We start from the raw sequence: 25,296 nt of genomic DNA on the forward strand, positions 1-25,296 counted from the left end.
TCTTGCGTTTAGATATTTTTAATGATGGCATTTATTAAGTGCTTACTATGTGCAAAGCACTGTTCATTTTCATGCCTAGATATATCAATTTTAAGGCAGTTTTACAGGTTTACCAACTCTGTTTACAGTTAATAGATGGTCTTTCGACAAGGATACCTTCACGGTTCAGTAAAGGACACAGAAAAGACCCTTATAAGAGATGCTATTTTTAAAATAGGTACAGAAAACAATCTTTCCAACGCAATATAAAATTTTATATTTAGTCAGAGGTGGATGGGATCTAGAGTGATCTAGTCCATCCCCTCATTTCTAGCTCCACCCAAACACTCAAGCAGATGTTTAAAGATTCCCTAGAAGAGACTTTTGCAAACCTCATAGAAAACTCACCCCCAGCAAGTCCTTCCTTTAAATCTAGAATTTCGAACTGCCCTCTGCTCACTTACACTGTCTTCAGTACTGAGGTCAACATTCATTCACTTACACTTAAACTTACACTTAAAAACCTCCTGTTGCCCTTCTGCTTTCCTTTGGAAGCGACGTTAAATCCAGTTCCTCTCATTCTTCCGCCTCTAAGTGTAAATTGTAGAACAGACACAGTATGTCATCAGGATCAAAACTAAAAAACCTGGAAGAATCAGGATTAGCCTGATGTGTGGTTGGTTGCTGGGGGGAAAAAGGGAGCTGGGGTCCACATGTCCTTCCACCTTTCTGATGTGTACCCTCTTCAGGGAATTAAAGGAATTCAGTCCATCTGCTGACTTGGAAACAACAGTGCCTGTGGAAAGCTTTTTTAGGCTCTTTCATCTTCCACAATCTTCTAGAATTTCACCTCATGATAGGCGATGGGGGTCTGTACTAGTTATTTTCAAACTATCTTCCCCCTCAGCCCTTTATTTCTTACTGAAACAACTGTTGACATAACGTGATTGTTGGATGGCACTGGCGTGACTGCAGCTACTCTACTGTGGAAGAAATGCTTGTTTTCGCAAGTCTGTTCCCAAAACTGACTGTGCAGCTTTATTTCAAAATGAATTGCCTTTAATGCCTAGCTTCGTGGATGTAGTCACAGGTCTTAAGTGGCTAAGCGTTCCCTTCCACACACAGTAACTTGAAAGTGGACTTGCCGTTCATTTCCAATAAGTAGTAATTGATAAGTTTAAGTCCAAACCGTGTTATCTATTCCAGATATTTCCACCTTCCTACAGAAAAGCCACTTTTTCTACCATTTTGGCCCTCTCTATCCAACCAACGTAAGAATAAAAGGGGACTAAGGAAGGGGAAAACCAATTGCCTCCTACATTGGAACCCCACCGCAAACTTCCCTGTCCTTTTAAAACACCATGGCAACAGGGTAATAATGGGGGGGCAAATGCAACTACAGTAGGAAATCAGTAAATGAGCAGGTTTAAAAAAATTTTTTTTAAATGGTAAAGTGCTTACTATGTGTCAAACACTGTTTTAAGCCCTGGGGCAGCTACAAGTTAATTAGGCCGGACACAATCCTTGTCCCACAGCAGGGCTCATGGTCTAAGTAGGAGGGAGAACAGGTATTTAATCCCCACTTTACAGTTGAGGAAACTGAGGCACAGAGAAAGTAAGTACTGGCACAAGGTTACACAGCAAGCAATTGGCAGACCTGGAAATAGAATTCAGGTCCTTTGACATAATAATAATTATACTGGCATTTGTTAAGCGCTTACTGTGTGCAAAGCACTGTTCTAAGCACTGGGGAGGCTACAAGGTGATCAGATTGTCCCACGGGGGGCTCACAGTCAATCCCCATTTTACAGATGAGGAAACTGGGGCCCAGAGAATTAAATGATTTGCCCAAAGTCACACAGCTGGCAATTGGTGGAGCCTGGATTTGAACCCATGACCACTGACTCCAAAGCCCAGGCTCTTTCCACTGAGCCATGCTGCTTCTTTAAGCAGTTAACTCATACAATGGTGATCCTTGACTTTACTGAAGAGTTGATCCCATTTCACTGAGTCTTCTCACCCTCCCTTTACTTGCTTTCTACCACTACCTAGGGCAGGGGATTCAGGAGGAGTTAAAACCCTGACATTTTGAATAATAACAATAATAACTGTGGCATTTAAGTGCTTACTATATGTCAGGCACTGTACTAAGTACTGGGGTGGATACAAGCAAATCAGGATGGACACAGTCCATGTCCCACATGGGGCTCTCAGCCTGAATCCCCATTTTACAGATGAAGTACCTGAGGCCCAGAGAAGTTAAGTGACTTACCCAAGGTCACCTGGCAGACAAGAGGCAGAGAAGGGATTAGAACCCAGGTCCTTAGGACTCCCGGGCCCGTGCTCTCTCCACTAGGCCATTTGCAATACTAAAGCTCCTTCTATGTAAAGAAATAATGCAGTAGGTCACTCTTGCAAGTCATTTCCTAAAATTAATAGAAATGCAGCATTCATTCTGAATTCTGATTTGCCAGTTTTACCTTGTTCCTCCTCCACGCCATGCTTACCGGTTTATTTGATCCAGCCAAATAGTAGTAGAGATGGGACTGATTCCCAGATTTCCCTAATAGTTAATTCCAATTACTAAAGAGAGGATAGAACTCTGGGAGGTGGACCAGTAGTGAGAAAGGAATTGATGCTTCATAAAGCTTTGCTATACAGGAACTTTTTTTTCATCAGTTTCTTCTAGACTGTGAGCCCGTTGTTGGGGAGGGACCGTATCTATATGTTGCCAACTTGTACTTCCCAAGTGCTTAGAGAAGCATCGTGGCTCAGTGGAAAGAGCACGGGCTTTGGAGTCAGAGGTCATGGGTTTGAATCCCGACTCTGCCACATGTCTGCTGTGTGACCTTGGGCAAGTCACTTAACTTCTCTGGGCCTCAGTTACCTCATCTGTAAAATGGGGATGAAGACTGTGAGCCCCATGTGGGACAACCCACTTGCCTTGTATCCTCCCCAGCACTTAGAACAGTGCTTTGCACATAGTAAGCGCTTAAATGCCATCATTATTATTATTAGTACAGTGCTCTGCACACAGTAAGTGCTCAATAAATACAACTGAATGAATGAATAAATCAGTTTCATGAAGGTGTGGGCATGAGCATATGCATCTGAGGCCTCTGGGTACTGTTATTCCATTTCCATCTCTCTCCATTTAAAATGAGCCTTTTATTGAGGTAACTGACTGCAAAACCACTATCTGAGATCATCAATAGTAAATCTGTTTCCTTAATGTTTTTGAAGATGTCTGCAAGAAAGGAAGATGTTAGAAGCTCAGTTTAAGCAGCAATGATAAAACCGTACAGTCTAGATCTCTTATAATCCATCACCGAATAGCAAGTTGCCACAAGGTATATGCCATCAGCCTTGGAAACAACTTTGCTGCTTCACCTACTTGTGGCTGGGAAAGTTTTTTTTTTTTAAAAAGATGCCGATTTCATTTGTTCCAGTGGCAGACTTGACAATGTTCTGTACTTACACTTAGTGTTGATGTAGAACAGTGCCAACTTGTACTTCCCAAGCACTTAGTACAGTGCCCTGCACACAGTAAGTGCTCAATAAATACGATTAAATGAATGAACAGTGTAGGGTGTTGGAAGAGGAAAGTAATTTGGAAATGAGGAAACATTGATCCTCAGTTTTGCTTTTTTAGAAAAGCTTTTCTGGCCAATCAACTGATTCTAATGTGGTTCACTGTTAAAGGGTAGACTGTGAGCCCGTTGTTGGGTAGGGACCGTCTCTATATGTTGCCAACTTGTAATAATAATAATGATAATAATGATGATGGCATTTATTAAGCACTTACTATGTGCAAAGCACTGTTCTAAGCGCTGGGGAGGTTACAAGGCAATTAGGTTGTCCCACGTGGTGCTCACAGTCTTAATCCCCATTTTACAGATGAGGTAACTGAGGCACAGAAAAGTGAAGTGACTTGCCCAAAGTCACACAGCTGACAATTGGCGGAGCCGGGATTTGAACCCATGACCGCTGACTCCAAAGCCCGGGCTCTTTCCACTGAGCCACGCTGCTTCTCTTGCACTTCCCAAGTGCTTAGTACAGTGCTCTGCACACAGTAAGCGCTCAATAAATACGACTGAATGAATGAATGAACTGCAAAATGCAAGGAAGAAAAGAACAAACTGTTTCTCTGACCTGCCGTTCACATCTCCAAATCCCAACTGTAGGTGGCTGGAGACACAGACTGAGGCCTAGTTTTTATCTTGCTGGTAACTCTGATGTTCCCCATAATTGCTAGTGAATGGCCCAGATTAAGCTTTTCCCAGAACAAGGGGGCAAAGGCATAGGTGTTTGTAGAGCAGGGAATCTGCCCATTCCATAGGATCCCTCCAGGTGGAAAAGCTGGCTTGCCCAGGGTGTCACTCACCTGGTTACAGCGAATTATAGGAGCTGATTTGGGCATGGATTCAGGTGAAAGTTGCCCTTCACTGTACACTTGTAGTGGCATTGGGTAAAGTGATTTTTGTTTGTAATGCTTACATCATCCACCCCAAATTCACTTCATCCTCGCATAAGACTGTAAGCTCTTTATGGGCAGGGAACGTGTCTGCTAATTCAGTTGCATCGTACTCTCCCAAGCACCTAGTACAGTGCTCTGCACGTAAGTGCTCAATAAATACCATTGGTTGACTGATAAATCCTTTCCTAGGGATCTACTGAAAGCAAACTCCTCACATGAGAAGCAGCGTGGCTCAGTGGAAAGAGCCCGGGCTTTGGAGTCAGAGGTCATGGGTTCGAATCCCGGCTCCACCACAAGTCTGCTGTGTGACCTGGGGCAAGTCACTTAACTTCTCTGAGCCTCAGTTACCTCATCTGTAAAAATGGGGATTAAGACTGTGAGCCCCCCGTGGGACAACTTGATCACATTGTATACCCCCAGTGCTTAGAACAGTGCTTTGCACATAGTAAGTGCTTCACAAATGCTATCATTATTATTATTACATTATTATTATTATTATTATTATTATTACATGAGGCTCAGAACTTCATGTTAGTACAACCTGCTGGAAGATAAATCAAAACAGAGTTAAGTTTGAAAGTTGGAAGAACTAGCCTGTGTATTTCAAGGAGTCTTCCCATTTAACCTTAACTTCCCCTTTGGGAAGAAAATTCTCTATCTTAAAAGCATCATTATAGTTTCATGGAAAGTCACAACTATTGCCATTATCTTCATTCATTCCATCGTATTTGAGCACTTACTGCGTGCGGAGCACTGTACTAAGTGCTTGGGAAGTACAAGTTGGCAACCAGTAGAGACGGTCCTCGTCCTAAGAAAAGAACAAAGGCTCGGGCCCAGCACATAGTAAGCACTTAAATACAATTATGATTATTTTAATCCCTGCTCTGGCCCCTTGCCTGCTGTGTGACTTTGGGCAAGTCATTTAACTGCTCAGGGCCTGTTTCCTCATCTGTAAATTGGGGATTCAATACCTGTTCGCCCTCCTACTTAAACTATGAGCCTCAAGAGGGACAGGGACTCTGTCCACCTGATTATCCTGCATCAGTTGTATTGAGTGCTTACTCTGTGCAGAGCACTGAGTGCTTGGGAGAGTACAATATGACAGCTGGTAGTCTTATTCCCTGCCCATAAAGAGCTTAGGACAGTGCTTATCCAACAATCAGTTAACTGAGCACTTACTATGAGTAGAGCTATACTAAGCACCTGGGAAAGTAACAGTAAAACAACAGAGTTAAGTTGTTGCCCACAAGGAAAGGGGAATCTTAAAATAGAGTGTGGATACAGAAAATAAGAATATGAGAGTATTTACAGAAGCACTGTGGGGCTAGGGAATACAGCACATAGTAAGCACTTAACAGATACCACCACTAACGATTGATAATTATGCTCACTGAATCTAAAATCTGTACCTATTTTGTTAGAAATAATCTTTTAGTTAAAGAAGGATAGCCATTAAGATTCCTTTCAACTTTTTGAAGGGTAGGTGTAACCTAATGCTGAATGCAGGGGTCTGCGACTCGGGAGGCCCGGGTTCTAATCCCAGCTCTACCAGGGGTCTTTTGTGTGACCAGGGGCAAAATGGGGATTTACACATATATTTTTCTCCATTTTAGTTGGTGACGTCATGTGGGACAGGGAGTGTGTCCCAATCTGATTGTCTTGTGTCTACCCCATTACAGAGCCCATGGAAAGCGCTTAATACCAAATATAGTAACTGAAATGCCCTCACCTCCTCCACTCAGACTATAGATTCGTCAGCACTAAAGTCGTACAAAGGTGGAGGATACAGAGCTGCCAAACTGAAATGCCGCCAGAGTCCCATACCCCTTCGCCAGAATCTATTCCATGGTGAGCATGTTGTTGGTGGAAATGTCAGATGGTAGCAGCAGCAGTGACTTCTGTCTCTGTTCTCATCATCTCATGCCTCTCTTCACTTCTCCTCCTCTTAGATCCTTTCCTTCTGTCGGTATCCGTGTTACATGTCCATGGTCTGTCTATCATCTAATTTTAGAAAAGAAATTCTTAGTTACGAAGAATGGTCCTTCTCCCTTCAAAGTATAGCGAACAGATTGCCCTCCCAAAATGAATATGCTCGGATTTGCCATCCACTTAATCTGTATGTCAAAGCTGATTAAACGGGTGTTGGCAGCCATCACTCAGGCCCTCTAATTTCATGAAATGTTTTTGAAATTCAAATTTTACCTGTTTTTCTTTCTTTTCCCGTGGAGGTTTTTTTCCTTAAGGTAACTGAACCACCTCCCACCCCGATACTTACCCAAAGTCAACTCTGACTATATATTTATTCTACAGTCCATTTCCACGTATGTTTCCTCTCCTAGCCTGCTGTCAGAGTAAGCTGCCGTTCCACTGAAGTCTTTTTCATCACAGCTCATCTTAAGTATAGGAAAAATTAAGAAAACCTTGTGTGAATGTGTCAGTTTTCCCTTTACAGAATTGAGAGTGTGCAGTAATGGATCTTCTGTGGAGGAGCTGGGCAAAACTGCCTTTTAGAAGAAATACTCTGAGCTTGAAGGAGGTAAGGATATCATCAGAGGTTAAGCACACCTGTGGCTTAAGAATTTTGGGACGCTTGAGGGGTTTGGCAACTAAAATGTGAATAATTTTGTTGTCCTTTAAGATAGGGAATACACTCCATTTCTTCCAACGAACTCTTTCCTTAGCAGCATAGATCAGTCAATGGTATTTTTTGAGTGCTACCTATGTGCAAAGCACTGTATTAAGCATAGGTTCCCAGTTCAAAGGGGCGAGGGGGTGATTACCCCCAAAGTCATTTGAGCTGGCCTCCTGACTTGATCATCCCAGGCCTCTGAAAAGATCGGCGCCCATCTAATCAGGATGGAATAGATCATAACGGTGGCTGTTAAGCTTGTCTCCCCTCCCAGTCCTCATCTGCTTTGTCCCCTTCTCACTCCCGTGTTCAAAATGAAGTTGGTACCTTTGCTTAGCAATCAATCTACCATCTCACTGTGCTTCTAGCATCCTTGTGAGATCAAGGGAAAGGAGACTATCCCCATTTAACAGACGGGGAAAGCTGACTGAGGCAAAATGTGCTGCCTGGATATAGAACTACTCCTTCGGTATAGCAAATAAATTAAGAATTTTACAGCTAGCTTGACCAAGCCTTATGCAGGCCTGAAAAAAGTGCAAAAGTTCCATATGGCCCAGCAAGGCTGCTACTGAATGAAGGAGGGAAAATGTCATTGAAGTCTGCTCCCGAGAAACAGCGCATCGCTTTTAAAATGATGTAAAGCACAACATAATGAGTCAGATTGATTAAAATAGATTTCAAAAAGACATTGTGGGGCAAACACTCTAAGAACAGCATCCATCTCAGCTAATAGGATGGAAAGAAGGACCGTGTTTGTGTTTCTGAGTTTTGGTGGCAAAAATAAGACAATGCTGAATGAGAACATTGATTCCCAACTGAAGTTTTCATATCTGACCTAGTTGCCTCTGCTGCCCCGATGCTATTTGGTACTCTTCATAATACCGGGGAAGAACTGTAGCCTAGTGGAAAAAGCACAGGCCTGGATACATCACCACTTTTCTGCTTTGGGACCTTGGGAAAGTCACTAGGCTTTTTTGAAGACAATTCTTTGGTAGGGAAATCCATTTGGGGTCTGAACCTGCACAGAGTAAACCTGGAGGCAGTTTGGCCTAGTTAAAGGAGCATGCCACTGGGAATCAGAAGAGCCACGTTTTAGTCCCGGTTGAGACCCTTGCTTGCTGTTTTAACCTGGGACTAAAAACTTAATATCTTTGGGCCTCAGTTTTAAAGACCTCTGCTCTCCCTACCACTTAGAACATGAGCCTCAGGTAGGACAGAATCTGTGATATATTGACGCCAACACGCACCACCGTCTTAACATAGCTACCGTTAATGGAAGTATATCTTGTGGATGGACAAAATATCTATCTCTGGAGACCCCTAACACTCATCCCACCTTGAGGGATGGATCATTTCAGGCTTTTGCCTCCAGGCTTGTCGTTCTCTTCCAGTCACAGTTCAGAAGGACAAGGCAGACCCCGGAGTCCAGGCAGACTGGCGATGAGATGACTGGAAGAGCTCTTAGTTGCCAGCCCGCCTTGGCAGCAGCTATCATATAGTGTAGACTGCTGGGCTTAATATGGTCTGCACGAGAAGAAAATCTCAGATGAAAATCATCAGCTATCATATAGTGTAGACTGCGGGGCTTAATGGGGTCTGCACAAGAATAAAATCTCATGTGAAGAACATCAAGCTCTCACTTTTCAGTGCCATTTGGCTGAATTGCCATAAAAAGTATTGGTAGGAAAACTCCTGATGTTACCCGATTAATGAATCTGAGATCTTAAATTGTTAGCCACAAGCAGATTCCATGACCCTTCTCCTCCCTGCTGTCGGTTTGCAGGGTATTTCCTCAGGCTGGCTCTACTGACTCCACTTCAGACTTTGGGCAAGTCACTTAACTTCTCTGTGCCTCAGTTCCCTCATCTGTAAAATGGGGATTAAGACTGTGAGCCCCCCGTGGGACAACCTGGTCACCTTGTAACCTCCCCGGCGCTTAGAACAGTGCTTTGCATATAGTAAGCGCTTAATAAATGCCATTATTATTACTTCAGGAAGGGTGGCCTGCAGACTCTGTCAAACTCTCGGCCAGTTGAATAGGACTCACCCTGGCTCCGCTTTGTGTAGCGCTGTTTCATCTTTTCCGCTCTCCCTAGTATGGCGCTGCCACTTTCTGGCTCTTCGTTGGGCTGTGAAGGGCAGGGATACGAGCCAATCCGGCCTGTTGGCTTTACTACCCTTCTTTCATTCATTCAGTCGTATTTATTGAGCACTTACTGCAGAGCACTGTACTAAGCGCTTAATTCTGCTCCCACATTCCAAATCACTTCACTGTACGATTAATAAAGTATTTAATTGTACAAAATACCAATGAATAGCTTTACATAGGTAAAAAGCATTAAAAATGAAGACTGGAAAAAGTAATCCCACAATTTAGGAACAGTATTTTGATAACACTTAATTCGTCAGTAAACAATGAAATGAAAAGATAACTGTAACATGAATGGCTGCAGCAAAGCTTGTCTTGTCAGTTTCTTTTCCATTTTCAAAAATATCCCATTACCTCAGGGTCAGTTTTCATATTCAAAAAAAGTTAATCTATTATCGACTGACTACCAGTTGTGACATTAATTTACATTTAATCCTATGCCAGCAGACATCTATCTATCCAGAACCAATGAAAAACAAAACAGACCAAAAAAACCCCACACAAAAGCCTCAGGGAGATGCCGGAGAAAATAGATGGGTATTGGCCTGTGGTTGATAGAAATGCAGGTTATGTTTGGAACAGAGGTTATGGAAATTCTAGGGCTGAAAAATGTCACCTGAAGAGTTGCTTTTGCAAACCACAGGACCCGTTGTCTTCTCCATTTTCTGGGGGTGCAACAATGAGGGGAATCGCAATGGAGTTGACAATGCGGGATGCGGGGAGTGGGCCAAATGCCACTCACGACCCACACGCAGCTCTTCTCCGCTTGCTCCGTGGCTCGGACCCTTCCGCTTCGATTATGATTTTGTTGCGCTCTCCCCTCTCCTCCCACAAAAAACCTGCTTGCCATTGCAGTTAAAATACATTTTTTTTTCATCTGTGGCTCTCGGCTATCTTATGTTTTTGACGTCCTTCTAGACTGTGAGCTTGTGGGCAGGGAATGCATCCACAAACTTTGTACTGAACTCTCCCAAGCGCTTAGTACAGTGCTCTGCCCACAGTAAGTGCTCAATAAATATGATTGATTGATCTGTGCCTCTTGAGCTCCCAATCAATATTTGAGTACCCCTGGGGGTTAGACAACTGTAATAAGTAAGCACTTGGGAAAGTACAGTGGTTAAACAGAGTTCCACAAGCAGCTTATTCCATCTAATGGAGTTTAGAAAAGCACGTCCCTTAAGTTTTAACAAATGCAGTATTTTCCATTGCTATAGGCATGTAAAAGGAAGTAAAATGTTTTAGAAATGTGTTACCCAGCTACCTGATAGACTTGTTAAATTTGTGAAACCCCAGCAATATCACATCTGTCTCTTAAATATAAAGATGTATCTCTCTCTATTTCTATATAATAAATATATATATATATATATGTATATATATATATGTATATATATATATACACACACACACACACACACACATACATACAGAACAATTTGGGGGGTTTTGCTTGCCGTGTGGAAGGGTGTTTGGGCAATGTCATCTTTTTTAAGCTTATTTGGCTTAAGCATGTGTGATTCTAGGGGTTTATGACATAAAGGCTTTTTAGCCAGTTAAAGAAGTGCCTGAGGTAGATAATTGAGGCTAAAAGTTTGGTAATTTCAGGTCCACTCTGAACTTTTAAGTACTCTATAATGTGCAATATAACATTCTCTGGAACAGGGATAAGTAGCCACATTGGCCCCTGAGTGATCCAATTTAAGGAAAGCTACAGATCAATCGTATTAGCAAGATGGACGTGTACCACTCTGATACGGTCACGGCTTATCCGAACCCTGATGACACCCTAAAGAAAAGGTTCCTCTAAGTCATTTAACGTTAGCAGTGCAAACCTGTTGCTAGCTCTGGTTTCTAAGGTAGCACCCATTCTCTTCTCCCCACTAGTGGCTCGCTTTTTCCGTTTCATTTTGCTGGGTTTTGATTTCCTAGTCGGTAGGAAGTGTTCCGCAGGAACAGATGACTTCACTACCAGCAACAGCTGGTTATAAAGATGATTTGTCTCTGGACATGCACTCAATAGATTTTCTGCTGAAGCTGATGACCGGAGCTCTTGGTACAGTCCGTGAGCAAGGGTCCCACTATAAAGCCTGTTCAATAAAAGAAAGAGGCATGGAAATTTTAGCATAACTTTTGTCAATATTGTGAGCAAAATAATCACCACGTTTAGAGTCATTCCTTTAGGCATCCTAAATGTTATCCCCGAAACTTACAACTTCCTTGATGATCAGTTAGGTACTTGCAAAATTTTTTTTCAGAATTGGAAGTCAGTGCATTCTAGGTGGAGGGAGGCGTGGGAAATCTGGCTACAGGTGTCTTCTACTTGACACTAGTCCCTTTTCCATATCCCTATTACGGGAGCAGCATGGCCTAGTGATAAGAACACAGGCCTGGGAAGCAGAAGATCTGGGTTCTAATTCTGGCTTTGCCAGGTGTCTGCTGTGTGACCCTGAGCCAGTTACTTCACTTCTCTGTGCCTGTTACCTCATCTGTAAAATGGGGATTCAATATCTGTTCTCCTTCCTACTTAGACTGAGAGACCTGTGTGACTGTGTCTGACTTGATTATGTTGTATCATCCCCAGCGCTGAGAACGGTGCTTGACACATGGTAAGCACTTGATACCACAATTATTATCTCTCTCTATTTTAAAGCACTTAGTACAGTGCTCTGCACACAGTAAGAGCTCAATAAATACGATTGAACGAATGAATAAAGTTTACCTCAGCTAAATTCATTTTATAACGATTAGTATTTCTATCACTGGATAAAAATGGCTTATTTGTATTCTAGTCAGTTTTTTTTAATGAGGCAGTAATTCACAACACTTTCCATTACTGTGTCTCAATACCCTGGACAATATTAATAATAATAATGATATTTGTTAAGCACTTACTATGTGCCAAGCACTGTTCTAGGCACTGGGATAGATACAAAGTGATCAGATTGTCCCATGCGAGGCTCACAGTCTTAATCCCCAATTTACAGATGACATAACTGAGGCACAGAGAAGCTAAGTGACTTGCTCAAAGTCACACAGCTGACAAGTGATGGATTAGAACCCACGACCTCCGACTCCCAAGCCTGTGCTCTTTCCACTAAGCCATGCTGCTTCTCTATGGTCAGAGTTTTATGGTCCTTTTCTTTAAAATAAAAAATCTGAATTGTTCTTACCGAGTTAGGTCTGGCTCAGGGAGAGGCGCAGACAGCAACTGGTTCAGATATAATCCCATTTGGAGGCAACACTGCCATTGACAGAATATGTGGGCTGTTTCTAAATCCAATCTTCTATCCCAGAGTTTCTGTTGCTTTATATTGAGAAACTGGTCATATACCATTTTAGCATTCTTCAAATGCAAGTCATCCAGATCTAGGTTATAAAGGAATTAATAAGTGACAGAATTTTCAAAGATTCCCCAAATTAAGTTTTGCGTTTTCTATATGCAGAAACACTCTACAATGTCAATAAATATTTAAATAACTATAAAACTGTGCACACTGTTTTAAAATGTCTCTCTCCTATGGTACAGGAAGAAGTTGAGTTTACTAATGTTAATCTTATAGCTAAATATCTTTTTTATAACAATAGCTTAATCTTGCTAAACATGCACAAACAATTTTGCTGAGGACTGAACAACCCGAGATGTTTTATGGTTTTTCACATATTGGTACCAACTTCAAGCACCAGATCCTATTGTATATGACTCTCTCAATTCCCCAAATTCTAAATGCTTTGGTTTGTGAAAGTTTCAATACTTAATGTTCTGCCTTTTGGGTTTCCTATGGAAAATATATGTCCTTTTAAGGAAACAGTGAAAGCAAATTGTACCTAATAATAATAATAATAATAATGGCATTTGTTAAGCGCTTACTATGTGCAAAGCACTGTTCTAAGCGCTGGGGAGTTTACAAGGTGATAAGGTTGTCCCACGTGGGGCTCACAGTCTTCATCCCCATTTTACAGATGAGGTAACTGAGGCACAGAGAAGTTAAGTGACTTGCCCAAAGCCACACAGCTGACAAGTGGCAGAGCCGGGATTCGAACCCATGAACTCTGACTCCAAAGCCTGGGCTCTTTCCGCTGAGCCACGCTGCTTCTCTGCGTACCTAAAGCTTGGGATTTAATTTTCTGGATTCTAAAAATACTTGACACCTAAGCAAAAGTACGGCATAATGTGTGAAATGAGTTTAAACAGAATAATCTAGTTCCAAGGGGGCTGGAGGAAGTCTGTGGGTACAGAGGGGATACAATGTAGGCAACGGGTAGTGGCATTTCCATGGAATAAACAGAATGCAGTCACACTCCTACGTATAAGATTATGTACTTTTTTGTGTCTACACATCAGTGCACAAAATTAGATATGGACCACCTTTGGAGTAGTAAAAAGAAGGTCCCACCTTGTACCAGATTAACAAGCAGCAGGAAACTGAGCCTGCCCTTGTTCTGTATCCATAAACCCTAAAAGAAATCACACAGACCCTTGACTTGCACCCTTTGGTTGGTACTGGCTATATAGCAAAATGATTAACTTTGTCCTTACATATTTCATATTTTTTTTTCAATTAATATGGGGTTGGGGGGAGAAAGCCACCCTCATACCTCCAAACCTGGGGTAAAAGTCACAGAAGGATACTAACATGGACACCTTGCCCAAAGAATCTCTAGGCAACCTCAAGCCGCCTCAGAGTGAGAACTTTCCTTTAACATTTGGGCCATCCTGCAGAACATTTCATTCAATCGTATTTATTGAGCGCTTACTGTGTGCAGAGCACTGTACTAAGCGCTTGGGAAGTACAAGTCGGTAACATATAGAGACGGTACATACCCAACCACAGGCTCACAGTCTAGAAGGGGGAGACAGACAACAAAACAAAACATGTAGACAGGTGTCAAAATCGTCAGAACAAATAGAATTGAAGCTATATGCACATCATTAACAAAATAAATAGTAAATATGTACAATAGAGTAATAAATCTGTACAAATATATATATACAGGTGCTGTGGGGAGGGGAAGAGGAAAAAGGGGGCTCAGTGTGGGAAGGCCTCCTGGAGGATGTGAGCTCTCAGTAGGGCTTTGAAGGGAGGAAGAGAGCTAGCTTGGTGGATTCTTTTTTTTTTCTTTAAAAAAGGCATTTGTTAAGCACTTATTATGTGCCAGGCACTGTACTAAGCACTGGGGTAGACACAAGCTAATCAGGTTGGCCGCGGTCCCTGTCCCACAGTGGGCTTACAGTCTTACAGATGAGGTAACTAAGGCACTGAAGAAGTGAAGTGACTTGCCCAAGGTCACCCAGCAGACAAGTGACAAACCCAGGTTCTCTGACTCCAGGCACTATGCCTCTCTGTTTCTCTGTTTTCCTAAATAAAGGGAATCTGACTGTCTAGATAGCAGTCACTCATTTGGGACTACTCATTAGGATTAAAAGCTATATGATAGGTAGCACTGAAGAGTGATTATTGGAGATAATGGAACTCCACTGCCCAAACATTTCTATTATATAATATTTACACAAAGATATTTCCTGAGGACATGGGTTCCAGCAGAAATAGGAAGATGCTGATATTGTCAGTCTCGCCAAGGAACTGACTGAAACTCAAAAATAAGAGACAGATGTCAGGAAGTGTAAAAGTGTAGACATAAATGATGTGTTTCCTATAACTAAGGAAGAACAGCTTCCAGTATTGCTCAGGAATGACACTACTCACCGTTTAAAAGGAAAAAAAAAATCCAAATACTGAAATAACACCTCTTGGCAGATGGGATGTCCGTGAATGTGGAACAGGAAATAAAATGGGCAAATGACTTTTCTCAAGGCAAAGTCCTCCCACCCCTGTGCTACTCTAGCTTGTGAAAGTGGATGGGCCACTTGACAAGTTTGCATATTTTCACTCTCTCCAAATTATATGCTAGAAACTGCTGGAGGATAGATAAACAGTAAAAAGGGCTACTTTGGGCTTTTGGAGATGCAAATATAAAACTGTCCCTGCAAGGAAAATATTTTAAGTCATCACACACCTACCTGGGTTACTGATTATCTCATGCAGCTGTCCACAAAGCATCCCGAGTAGTAAAGCTTGTAAATGATGCAAGTTTGCTCTGGGTTCTGAATTTTGCAACCAATAGCAGGTGACGGCAATAGGCAACTGCAAAGAACTAGGAACAGGCTCGAGGATTCTATGTTTCACATTCAAAGTCTCTAACAGAAGCATCAAACGACTAGAAAAGGAGACCTGGAAAGAGAAAAGATGGCATGTGTATCAAATGTGGCTTTCTATGGGGCATGCAAAATGTTTAAAATTTTACACTAAAATTTCATTGGTTCTGACCAAGTTTAACTGAACAGTCTCCACTCGGTTTATTTTAAAAATATACTTCTGATGTGAGATCTCAGAATGAATGTGAGATTAAATGGAGGAATCAAAAAAACACTAATTCTGCTATTTTTCTGAAGGCTTCTTGAACATTCCGTAAAATCTTGTTTGTCAATTTGTTTGGCATGAAATACTTGTATGTGGTGGAAGAAAAGGGTTAATGTGTTGGTAGAAAAGTTTTACACCAGAAAATTACCTTTTCTTCATAAATGTATCTTTAAATTACAGTTTTACTGGCCTGAAGTGTCTTTATGATTGCATTTATAAAAAAATGCTATAAAAGAAATAACTAAGAACAAAGTGCTAAGATTCCTTGTTGCCTTGGAAATATTTCCTCTCGGCTAGTGTTCATACTGCCAGAACTGGTGAAAGAACAGTGACAAGAAATTCAGTGTCACATTTTAATTTAAGAAAATATAAATCAGCTCCCTGATGGGTTCCCATTGAGAGCGGAGGAAGGAGTACATTTTCTAGCATTCCTTTCATCTTATGTGGAAGGTGAAACTCTTAAGTACAGCGCTGTACAGCTAACAGGTGATGCATAAATATTGTTGACTGAGAACAAAATAAAAATGTGGCTTAAATTGGAGGGTTAAATTGCAAGGACAAATTTTCCTAAAAAATACTCTCCAGATTTCAGGCAATCATACTACTTTTTTTTTTTAATAATGGCATTTATTAAGCGTTTACTATGTGCAAAGCACTGTTCTAAGCGCTGAGCACTGTTCTGCTTTGTGTCAAGAGATATCAATGAGTACCTCCCCCTCCCATCCCCTTACCGTAGGGGTTCCTCAAGGGTCAGTTCATGGTCCCCTTCTGTTCTCTATTTACACTGGCTCCCTCAGTGAACTCATTCGCTCCCACGGCTTCAACTATCATCTCTACACTGAAAATACCCATATCTCCATCTCTGCCCCTGCTCTCTCTCCCTCCCTTCAGGCTCGTGTCTCCTCCTGCCTTCAGGACATCTCCATCTGGATGTCTGCCCGCCATCTAAAACTCAATATGTCCAAGACTGAACTCCTTATCTTCCCTCCCAAACCCTGCCCTCTCCCTGACTTTCCCGTCACTGTAGACGGCACTACCATCCTTCCCGTCTCACAAGCCCGCAACCTTGGTGTCGTCCTCGACTCCGCCCTCTCGTTCACCCCACACATCCAATCCGTCACCAAAACCTGCCGGTCTCACCTCCACAACATCGCCAAGATCCGCCCTTTCCTCTCCATCCAAACTACTACCTTGCTGGTTCAATCTCTCATCCTATCCCGACTGGATTACTGCATCAGCCTCCTCTCTGATTTCCCATCCTCCTGTCTCTCCCCACTTCCGTCTAAACTTCACTTTGCTGCCCGATCATCTTTGTGCAGAAATGCTCTATGCATGCTACTCCCCTCCTCAAAAATCTCCAGTGGCTGCCTGTCAACCTACGCATCAAGCAAAAACTCCTCACTCTCGGCTTCAAGGCTCTCCATCCCCTCGCCCCCTCCTCCCTCACCTCCCTTCTCTCCTTGCCCAGTCCGCACCCTCCGCTCATCTGCTCCTTATTACTCTATTTTACTTGTACATATTTACTATTCCATTTATTTTGTTAATGATGTGCATATAGCTGTAACTCTATTTGTTCTGACGACTTTGACACCTGTCTACATGCTTTTTTTTGTTGTCTGTCTCCCCCTTCTAGACTGTGAGCCTGTTGTTGGGTAGGGACCGTCTCTATGTTGCCAACTTGTACTTCCCAAGCGCTTAGTACAGGGCTCTGCACACAGTAAGCGCTCAATAAACATGACTGAATGAATGAATAAAAGGAAACCGATAATACTGAACCCAAATCTAGTCTTATCATTTAAGCTACTTGCAGCAAACGTGAATGATAAAAAAAACTACATCTGAATAAGACAATCACTTCTTCATAACGTAGCCATTCGAGTCAATTCAGATTTATATATATAAAAAGCCTGAAAGAAGTTGATCTCTCTCTGGAAGAAACTAAGCCATGTTTCTCTGGAAGAAACTAAGCCATGTTAAAAAATAAGTTTAGAACTTAAAATATGGACCCCAGCCTTGGGACTACACTTCTTCAGCCAACTAGTTACATTCCTATTACAAACTGCTGTGGTTGGAAAGGATCGATCTAATTTGGTAGGCTGCTATTTTAATACATCAATTTGCAACTATCTGGTGGAGTAGAATGAGCAAGGCTCCAAAATGGTTTTAATAAGAGTAAACACTTGCCAGATAAAGTGAATTTCTTTCTGTTGCAGTGACAGACTGTGTGGGCAGCGGAGAAGGAATAGATGTCATCTAACTACACTTGACACATCTCATTGACAGGCCGGAGTTACGGGGTGGGGGCACAGCACAGGATGGATTTCAGTGGCTCAGTGTCAGCCAGGCCGGGATCCAGAGATCAGTCCTGGGACCCGTCTTTTTCAATATTTTATTGAGGGCCTGATAAATTATGATAAGCACACTCCTTATCATAATTTACTTCGGTAAAGAGGAATAAAAATTGAATTGATCTTGAAAATGAACAGATCAATATGGGAAAATGCAAGAAAGCATCTGGTTGAACTCCAGTCTCCAGGAATAACTCAATTTAGGTAGGGCAGACAACTGTATGTTATTTTGCTGCAGCCCTCCAGGCATGGAAAATCCTAATCCTCTTTCAGTAGCCCATTCCACTGGTCGAGGTCTTCTTGTGTTCCTCCAGGACTCCTACTGAGTTAGACTCCTCTGGGAACAGAGAGCTGGTCTGCACCCTTTTTGTAAAAACTCTGTGTACCCCTTAGACTTTTCCAGGCTAAAGCCATCCCACTTCCTTTACCCTTTTCTCAGAAGATCCACTTGCCCTCACTGTAATGGTTTTTGTTGCTCCTCCTCCAGAGGTACTCCAGGTCCTTTTTTAAAGTCTGGGTCATAATAAGACTGAGTTCTAATCCCAGCTCTGCCGCTCATCTGCTGTGTGACCTTGGGCAAATCACTTGACGTCTCTCGGTTACCTCCTCTGTGAAATGGAGATTAAAACTGTGAGCCCCATGTAGGACAGGGGCTGTGTCCCATCTGATTAGCTTGAATCTACCCCAGTGCTTAGTATGGTGCCTGGGACGTAGTAAGCATTTAAGGGACACCATAAGAAAGGGTCCCACATTTTCCTGCTGTGCTACTGAAACCCAGCCAGGAATTCCACAAGGTGAGATTTTTTTCTGCTTAAGCAAAATCTGGGGTAAAGAGGATGGTCTTGTCTTATTCCGTCAAGTCGTTTGCGACCCATAGCAACACCACAGACACATCTCCCCCAGAACGCCCCGCTCTCCACCTCCAATGGTTCTGGTAGTGTATCTATAGTTTTCTTGGTAAAAATACTGAAGTGATTTACCACTGCCACCTTCCGCGTAGTAAAAGCCAGTCTCCATTCTCAACTCTCTCCCATGCCACCGCTGCCCAGCATGGGTGAGTTTTGACTTGTAGCAGATGGCCTTCCACTCGCTAGCCACTGCCCAAGCTAGGAACGGAATCGATAGGTCTCTGCTTGAATCTCCCTCCCATAGCCGAGACCGGAAGAGTACTGGAAACTCTCCAGGTGCGACCCTGAGAGGGGAAAGAGGATGGTAGAGTGAGCTAATTTGGGGTTATTTCCATCTAAAACCTTTCCTATGAACTTCCCCAAGCAAAGCACCTTCTGTACGTTACTCTTTCCTATCTGTAATATTGATTCAATCTTGACTTCACCGTGATTCTATCTGGGAATCTGGTTCGGCTAGGATTACTGGGATCATCACCGTGCCTATGCCCTTTAAAAGTACAATACGTAGATTTACCTCCGGCAATTCATCCAAATCAAAAGAATCCCTGGGTAGCTTTGTTGCATGGATTACTGTCTTTTTGATATTTTTATTAAGCCTGGCCAGCTCGCTGACAGCCAGTGGTTGACGGGCCACGGTTCTTGGATTTGAAGAGTTCAGAAGAAGCCCGTAAATGATCTGGCGGATGGGCAAGGAGATGATGTGAGCGCTGGGTTGTTGCACGTTTTCCACCTGCGTGTGGAGGATAGTTCTTCTCAACACCATGGCGTCACTGATGAACGGAGACAGTTGAGCTCTGGCCAAGGCCGTTCGGACCCATTCGGGTAAACCCTGTCTCAAGGCATCTGGAGAAACGTAAGTGCCCCGGTCAAAGAAGTCCTGAAGCTTCACCTGAGACGGCTGGTATTCCTCCATAGACGAACAGAGCAGAGCTTTGGCTTCATCTCGCTCGTGGTTTTTCAGGTGCTTCAGAACCTTATCCAGGGCTTCGGTGGGGTCAGCGAAATGAGACAGCCAATTCAGAAGTCCCAGAATGCGGTGATGTCTCCTCCCCTTGAAGCGCGAGGTTCTGGCATGGAGGTCGACTCTGCTGAAGAACGTCTCAAGCGCGGGCAGGTTGATGTGGTCGTTCCCGTTCAGCACAGCAAAGAGGGGAAGCAGGGCCTTGTTCATGTGACCGAAGTGACCGCAGAACTTCTCTAGGGAGAAGCATCTGGCTGGGATATAGAAGCCCAGTGAACCTTGAAGACGGCTCGGGTTTCTCCACTGAAAACAACTCAGGGGGCAAAAACCCGATTTCAGGTCGAAGATGCAAAAATCGCTATCCATGGTTAATACGGGGCAATCCCAGTGATTAGCCAGGGTCATGATGTCTCTGTCTGCCTCTGAAAAGCACTGGACGAAGCTCACCTGAAGCTTTATCAAGACCTGAATGAAGACTTCTCTGATGAGCAGGGGACACAGGCTCCCACCTCCCCCCATGGAGAGTGAGTGGGCCACCTGGATCTTGTCCTTGGCTCGCTCTTTCAAAGTCACAAACTTCTTATCTGAAAAGTCACACCCGCCATCTAACAAAACATAAGGACGTATGTTGCAGACAGACAGCGATTCGAAAAACGCCTCGACGACATCCGTAAAAGCGTCATAGTCCCCTCCGTGCCGCAGGTCCAAATTTGAATTGAAGCAAAGCCGATGAAAGAGAGCAAAGCCGTCGATGATGATTTTTGTGTCCCTCAACTTCAAATCGATAAAGAACTGATTATTCTCTTCCACAAAACTCATCAATCCACGGACACCCATATCGATGCATTAAGAGAGCCTCCTGGAAGATAAAAAAAAATTAATCCCGATTAAAGGCACTGCACAAGACACATACTTCTTGGCTCAGTGGAAAGAGCCCGGGTTTTGGAATCAGAGGTCATGGGTTCAAATCCCGGCTCCGCCAACTGTCAGCTGTGTGACTTCAGGCAAGTCACTTAACTTCTGTGTGCCTCAGATACCTCATCTGTAAAATGGGGATTAAGGCTGTGAGCCGCACGTGGGACAACCTGATCACCTTGTAACCTCCTCAGCGCTTAGACCAGTGCTTTGCACATAGTAAGCACTTAATAAATGCCATCATTTTTTTTATTGAACACCACGATTAAAGGTTCCCTGGGCCTGACCATCAATAGTGACTGTCATGGAGTCGCTATAAAATCAGTCCTATGGCCTGAGCACTGGATTGTAAATCAACGGCTCAAACTTCAAGTCTCAGTCCTTCCAATAACGCTCCAGGAACATCGTCAAGCTAACTGCCAAATAGAAGGGAAATACTACTTTCTAAGCTATATGGAGACTATGAAAACTGGAAGGTGTCTTTCCACTTTGAAAAAATTTAGGTAAAACTGGATATACCTTTCAGGTTCATTTTAGTTTTTATTACTATGTTTCACATCACCCGCAGAGCGTTTCTTCAGTGGTCTTGCTCCTTTGTAGCATTAGCAAATGATTTAATGAACCATCAAGATTACAGCTTTTTGGTAACTAGTCCCTGATAATTCAAGAGAGAACTTCTCAAAGTCTCCCCATCAGCTCCTTATCCCTTTACTGTCCTCTCCTTTTTCTTGCTGTTTCCTAAAAGGCCCTCTGCCCACCTGCACCACTGACCCTAAGCCCTCTAAACCTCCAAAAGCACTTGCCCCCACTTTTTCCCCGCCTTTCACTGGGCCGGGGGTCGACGGCGGGACAGGTGAGAACGAGGCCCAGTGAGGAAGTTAGCGATGGCAGAGGAGCGGAGGGTGCGGCCTGGGCTGGAGAAGGAGAGAAGGAAGGTGAGGGAGGAGGGTGCGAGGGAATGGACAGCCTTGAAGCCGAGAGTGAGGAGTTTTTGCTTGATGCGTAGGTTGACTAGTAGCTACTGGAGATTTTTGAGGAGGGGAGTAACACGCCCAGAGCGTTTCTGCACAAAGATGATCCGGGCAGCAGCGTGAAGTATAGACTGAAGTGGGGAGAGACAGGAGGATGGGAGATCAGAGAGGAGGCTGATGCAGTAATCCAGTCGGGATTGGATGAGAGACTGAACCAGCAAGGTAGCATGAATTTGTAGTTTCATGAATAGGAGGCCTTCCCAGACTGAGCCCCTTCCTTCCTCTCCCCCTCGTCCCCCTCTCCATCCCCCCATCTTACCTCCTTCCCTTCCCCACAGCACCTGTAGATATGTATATATGTTTGTACATATTTATTACTCTATTTTACTTGTACATATCTACTCTATTTTATTTTGTTAGTATGTTTGGTTTTGTTCTCCGTCTCCCCCTTTTAGACTGTGAGCCCACTGTTGGGTAGGGACTGTCTCTATATGTTGCCAACTTGTACTTTCCAAGCGCTTAGTACAGTGCTCTGCACACAGTAAGTGCTCAATAAATACGATAGATTGATTAGTTTGACATACATTGTTAGTAGAGGAATATTTTAAATTTGCCATCCCTAATTTTTAAAAGGCAAATTCTATCCTATGCCAGAGCCAGGTATCATCATCATCATCAATCGTATTTATTGAGCGCTTACTGCATGCAGAGCGCTAGAGTCAGAAGACACACTCCTCCCCTCAAAGATCTCAACTTGGTAGGGGAATGAAACACTAAATTACAGACAGTGGAAGCAATGGAGAATAAAGATATATACGTAAGTGCATATACAAAGGTATATACAAATGCGTATATTCCTCCAGTAGATTATAAAGTCATTGAGGGCAGAGATTGTGTCCACCAACTCTACTGTACTGTATTTGCTCATTCAGTCCATGAATCAATGGTATTTACTGAGCACTTACTATGTGCACAGCATGGTACTAAGCACTTAAGTGTACAATAAATTCCACTGATTGACGGATGGGTGAATTTGATCATAATAATACTGTAACTATGCTAAAGTAGTCAAAGGGTTGGTTTATGTTGGCTGGAAGGGAAGAGAAGCAGTGTGGTCTAATGGAAAGAGCACAGGCCACGGAATCAGTGGAACTGTTTTCTAATCAATCCATCAATGGTATTTCTTGAGCACTTACTGTGTGCAGAGCATTGTATTGAGCATTTGGGAGAGTACAATATGAGCCTGTAGATGTGTTTTCTAACCTCAAAGAGCTTACCCACTTACATATTTCATTTTTCTCATTTGTAAGATAGAGATAAAATACCTGTAAGCTCCATGCGGTTTAGGGACTGTACAATAATAATAATTGTGGTATTTGCTAAGCACTTATTGTGTGTCGGGCTCTGTACTAAGCGCTGGGGTGAATACAAGCAAATCGAGTTGGATGCAGTCACTGTCCCAGGTGGGGCTCACGGTCTCAATCTCCACTCTACAGATGAGGTAACTGAGGCAGAGAGAAGTGAAGTGAGTTGCCCAAGATCCCACAGCAGACAAGTGGCAGAATCAGGATTAGAACCCATGATCTTCTGACTCCCAAACCCGTGTTTTATCCGCTACACCACGATGTCTTTCATCTGCCTTGGCGCTTAGCAAAGTGCTTGGCACATAGTAAGCCTTTATACACCAATCAATCAATCAATCGTATTTACTGAGCGCTTACTATGTGCAGAGCACTGTACTAAGCGCTTGGGAAGTACAAGTTGGCAACATATATCAATGAATTATATTTCGTGAATGCTTTACATGCGCAGAACACTGTCCTAAGCACTCGGGTAAGAACAGAGTTAGTAGGCACGAGGAGGAAAGCAGCATGGCTTGATGGAAAGTGCACAGGCCTGAGGGTCAGAGGTGGTATTTGCTAAGCGCTTATTATGTGCCAAGCACTGAGATAGACACAAGGTTATCAGGTTGTCCCACGTGGGGCTCACAGTCTTAATAATCCCCATTTTACAGCTGAGGCCCAGAGAAGTTAAGTGACTTGCCCAAAGTCACACAGCTGACAAGTGGCGGAGCCGGGTTTAGAACCGACGACCTCTGACACCCAAGCCCCGGCTCTTTCCACCAAGCCACGCCGCTTCTCTATGCAGACTCTAATTCTGGCTCTCCCACTTCATTCATTCAATCGTATTTATTGAGCGCTTACTGTGTGCAGAGCACTGTACTGAGCGCTTGGGAAGTACAAGTTGGCAGCATATAGAGACGGTCCCTACCCAACAGTGGGCTCACAGTCTAGTGACCCTGGGCAAGACACTGGACTTGTCCAGGCCTCAATTTGCTTATCTGTCACCCTCCAGGTCCTGGCTGTCGATTATCCAGCCACAGGCCGAGCCACGATCCAGGCGCCCTGCCAAACCTGGCTACCTCAAAGCTGCTGAGGAAGAGGCCTTGGGGCGGTGCCATCAAAGTTTAAAAATAAGAATTAGAATAACTACAGTGTGCTGGGCAGCAGCGGCATGGATGAGGTGTCCCTGGGCAAGTCACTTCACTTCTCTGGGCCTCAGTTCCCTCATCTGTAAAATGGGGATTAAAACTGCGAGCCCCCCATGGGACAACCTGATCACCTTGTAACCGCCCCAGCGCTTAGAACAGTGCTTTGTACATAGTAAGCGCTTAATAAATACCATCATTATTATTATTATCCGCCAAGCTAGCTCTCTTCCTCCCTTCAAAACCCTACTGAGGGCTCACCTCCTCCAGGAGGCCTTCCCACACTGAGCCCTCTCCTTCCTTCCCCTCCCCACAGCACCTGGATATATGTTTGCGCAGATTTATTACTCTATCTTGTACATATTTATTCTATTTATTTTCCTGCTAATACGTTCTGTTTCGTTGTCTGTCTCCCCCTTCTCGACTGTGAGCCCACTGTTGGGTAGGGCCCGTCTCTAGATGTTGTCACCTTGGACTTCCCAAGCGCTTAGTCCAGTGCTCTGCACACAGTAAGCGCTCAATAAATACGACTGAATGAATGAACAAATGCCCCCATCGTCTAGAACAGTGCTGGGCACCTAGTAAGCGCTTCCCCAATGCCATCATCATTCAGAAAGAGGACTGAAGGAACGCATTTATCTACCTGGTCCTGCCGTGGGCGCGGGGAATTGGCAGGCCCAGTTGAGGGGAGGGGAGGATGGGGAAGGCGGAAGTGAAGGGCAACCCCGGAAGTGACGTCACGAGGAGGCCCATTTTTTTCGGCCTAGTTGTTGTCGTCCCTAGGACGATCCCTCTTAGGCGGCCGCCGTCCCAAACTGGGAACGGCGATAAGAGTAGGAACGGGAATTGCGTCCCGGAGTGGGAGTTGGGAAAGGAGAGCCCGTTTTCCCCGCCCACGGCCTGGGGCCCCGGCTGGGCCTGTCGCCTCAGGCCCTGTCATGGCGGCCGGGAAGGGCGGAGTTTCCCAGAAGCCCCCGCGGCGTTACCGGGCAACGAGGACGCGATGCTGGGGCCACGTGACTGGCAAGGGCATCCATCCATCCCTCCCTCCC

General features: G+C 43.8%; 1 protein-coding gene and 1 non-coding gene across 2 annotated transcripts; both read right to left on the reverse strand.

Annotated features, from left to right (window-relative positions):
* Positions 1-10,655: 10,655 nt before the first annotated feature.
* On the reverse strand, positions 10,656-25,082 carry ASTE1 (asteroid homolog 1). The gene is made up of 5 exons (XM_038742708.1): positions 24,888-25,082; positions 19,424-20,729; positions 15,254-15,464; positions 12,405-12,600; positions 10,656-11,321 (listed from the first exon to the last, which is right to left on the reverse strand). Exons 2-5 carry the CDS (start codon positions 20,705-20,707, stop codon positions 11,021-11,023), a joined length of 1,992 nt encoding a protein of 663 aa, XP_038598636.1. The 5' UTR covers positions 20,708-20,729; positions 24,888-25,082; the 3' UTR covers positions 10,656-11,020.
* On the reverse strand, positions 19,066-19,203 carry LOC119924915. Its single transcript, XR_005449593.1, has one exon. It is a non-coding gene; the product is annotated as a small nucleolar RNA SNORA7 (small nucleolar RNA).
* Positions 25,083-25,296: the final 214 nt, after the last annotated feature.

This window comes from Tachyglossus aculeatus, chromosome 2 (genome assembly GCF_015852505.1).
Source record: "Tachyglossus aculeatus isolate mTacAcu1 chromosome 2, mTacAcu1.pri, whole genome shotgun sequence".
Taxonomy (NCBI): domain Eukaryota; kingdom Metazoa; phylum Chordata; class Mammalia; order Monotremata; family Tachyglossidae; genus Tachyglossus; species Tachyglossus aculeatus.

What these genes read in the sequence shown, in the direction of transcription:
- ASTE1 (XM_038742708.1), bottom strand. Translation starts at nt 20,707, where the DNA reads ATGGGTGTCCGTGGATTGATGAGTTTTGTGGAAGAGAATAATCAGTTC. An exon ending in TGAGATAATCAGTAACCCAG is followed by an intron (nt 12,601 to 15,253) that starts GTAGGTGTGTGA and finishes TTTATAACCTAG; the next exon opens with ATCTGGATGACTTGCATTTG. An exon ending in CCTGAGCCAGACCTAACTCG is followed by an intron (nt 11,322 to 12,404) that starts GTAAGAACAATT and finishes TTTATTGAACAG; the next exon opens with GCTTTATAGTGGGACCCTTG.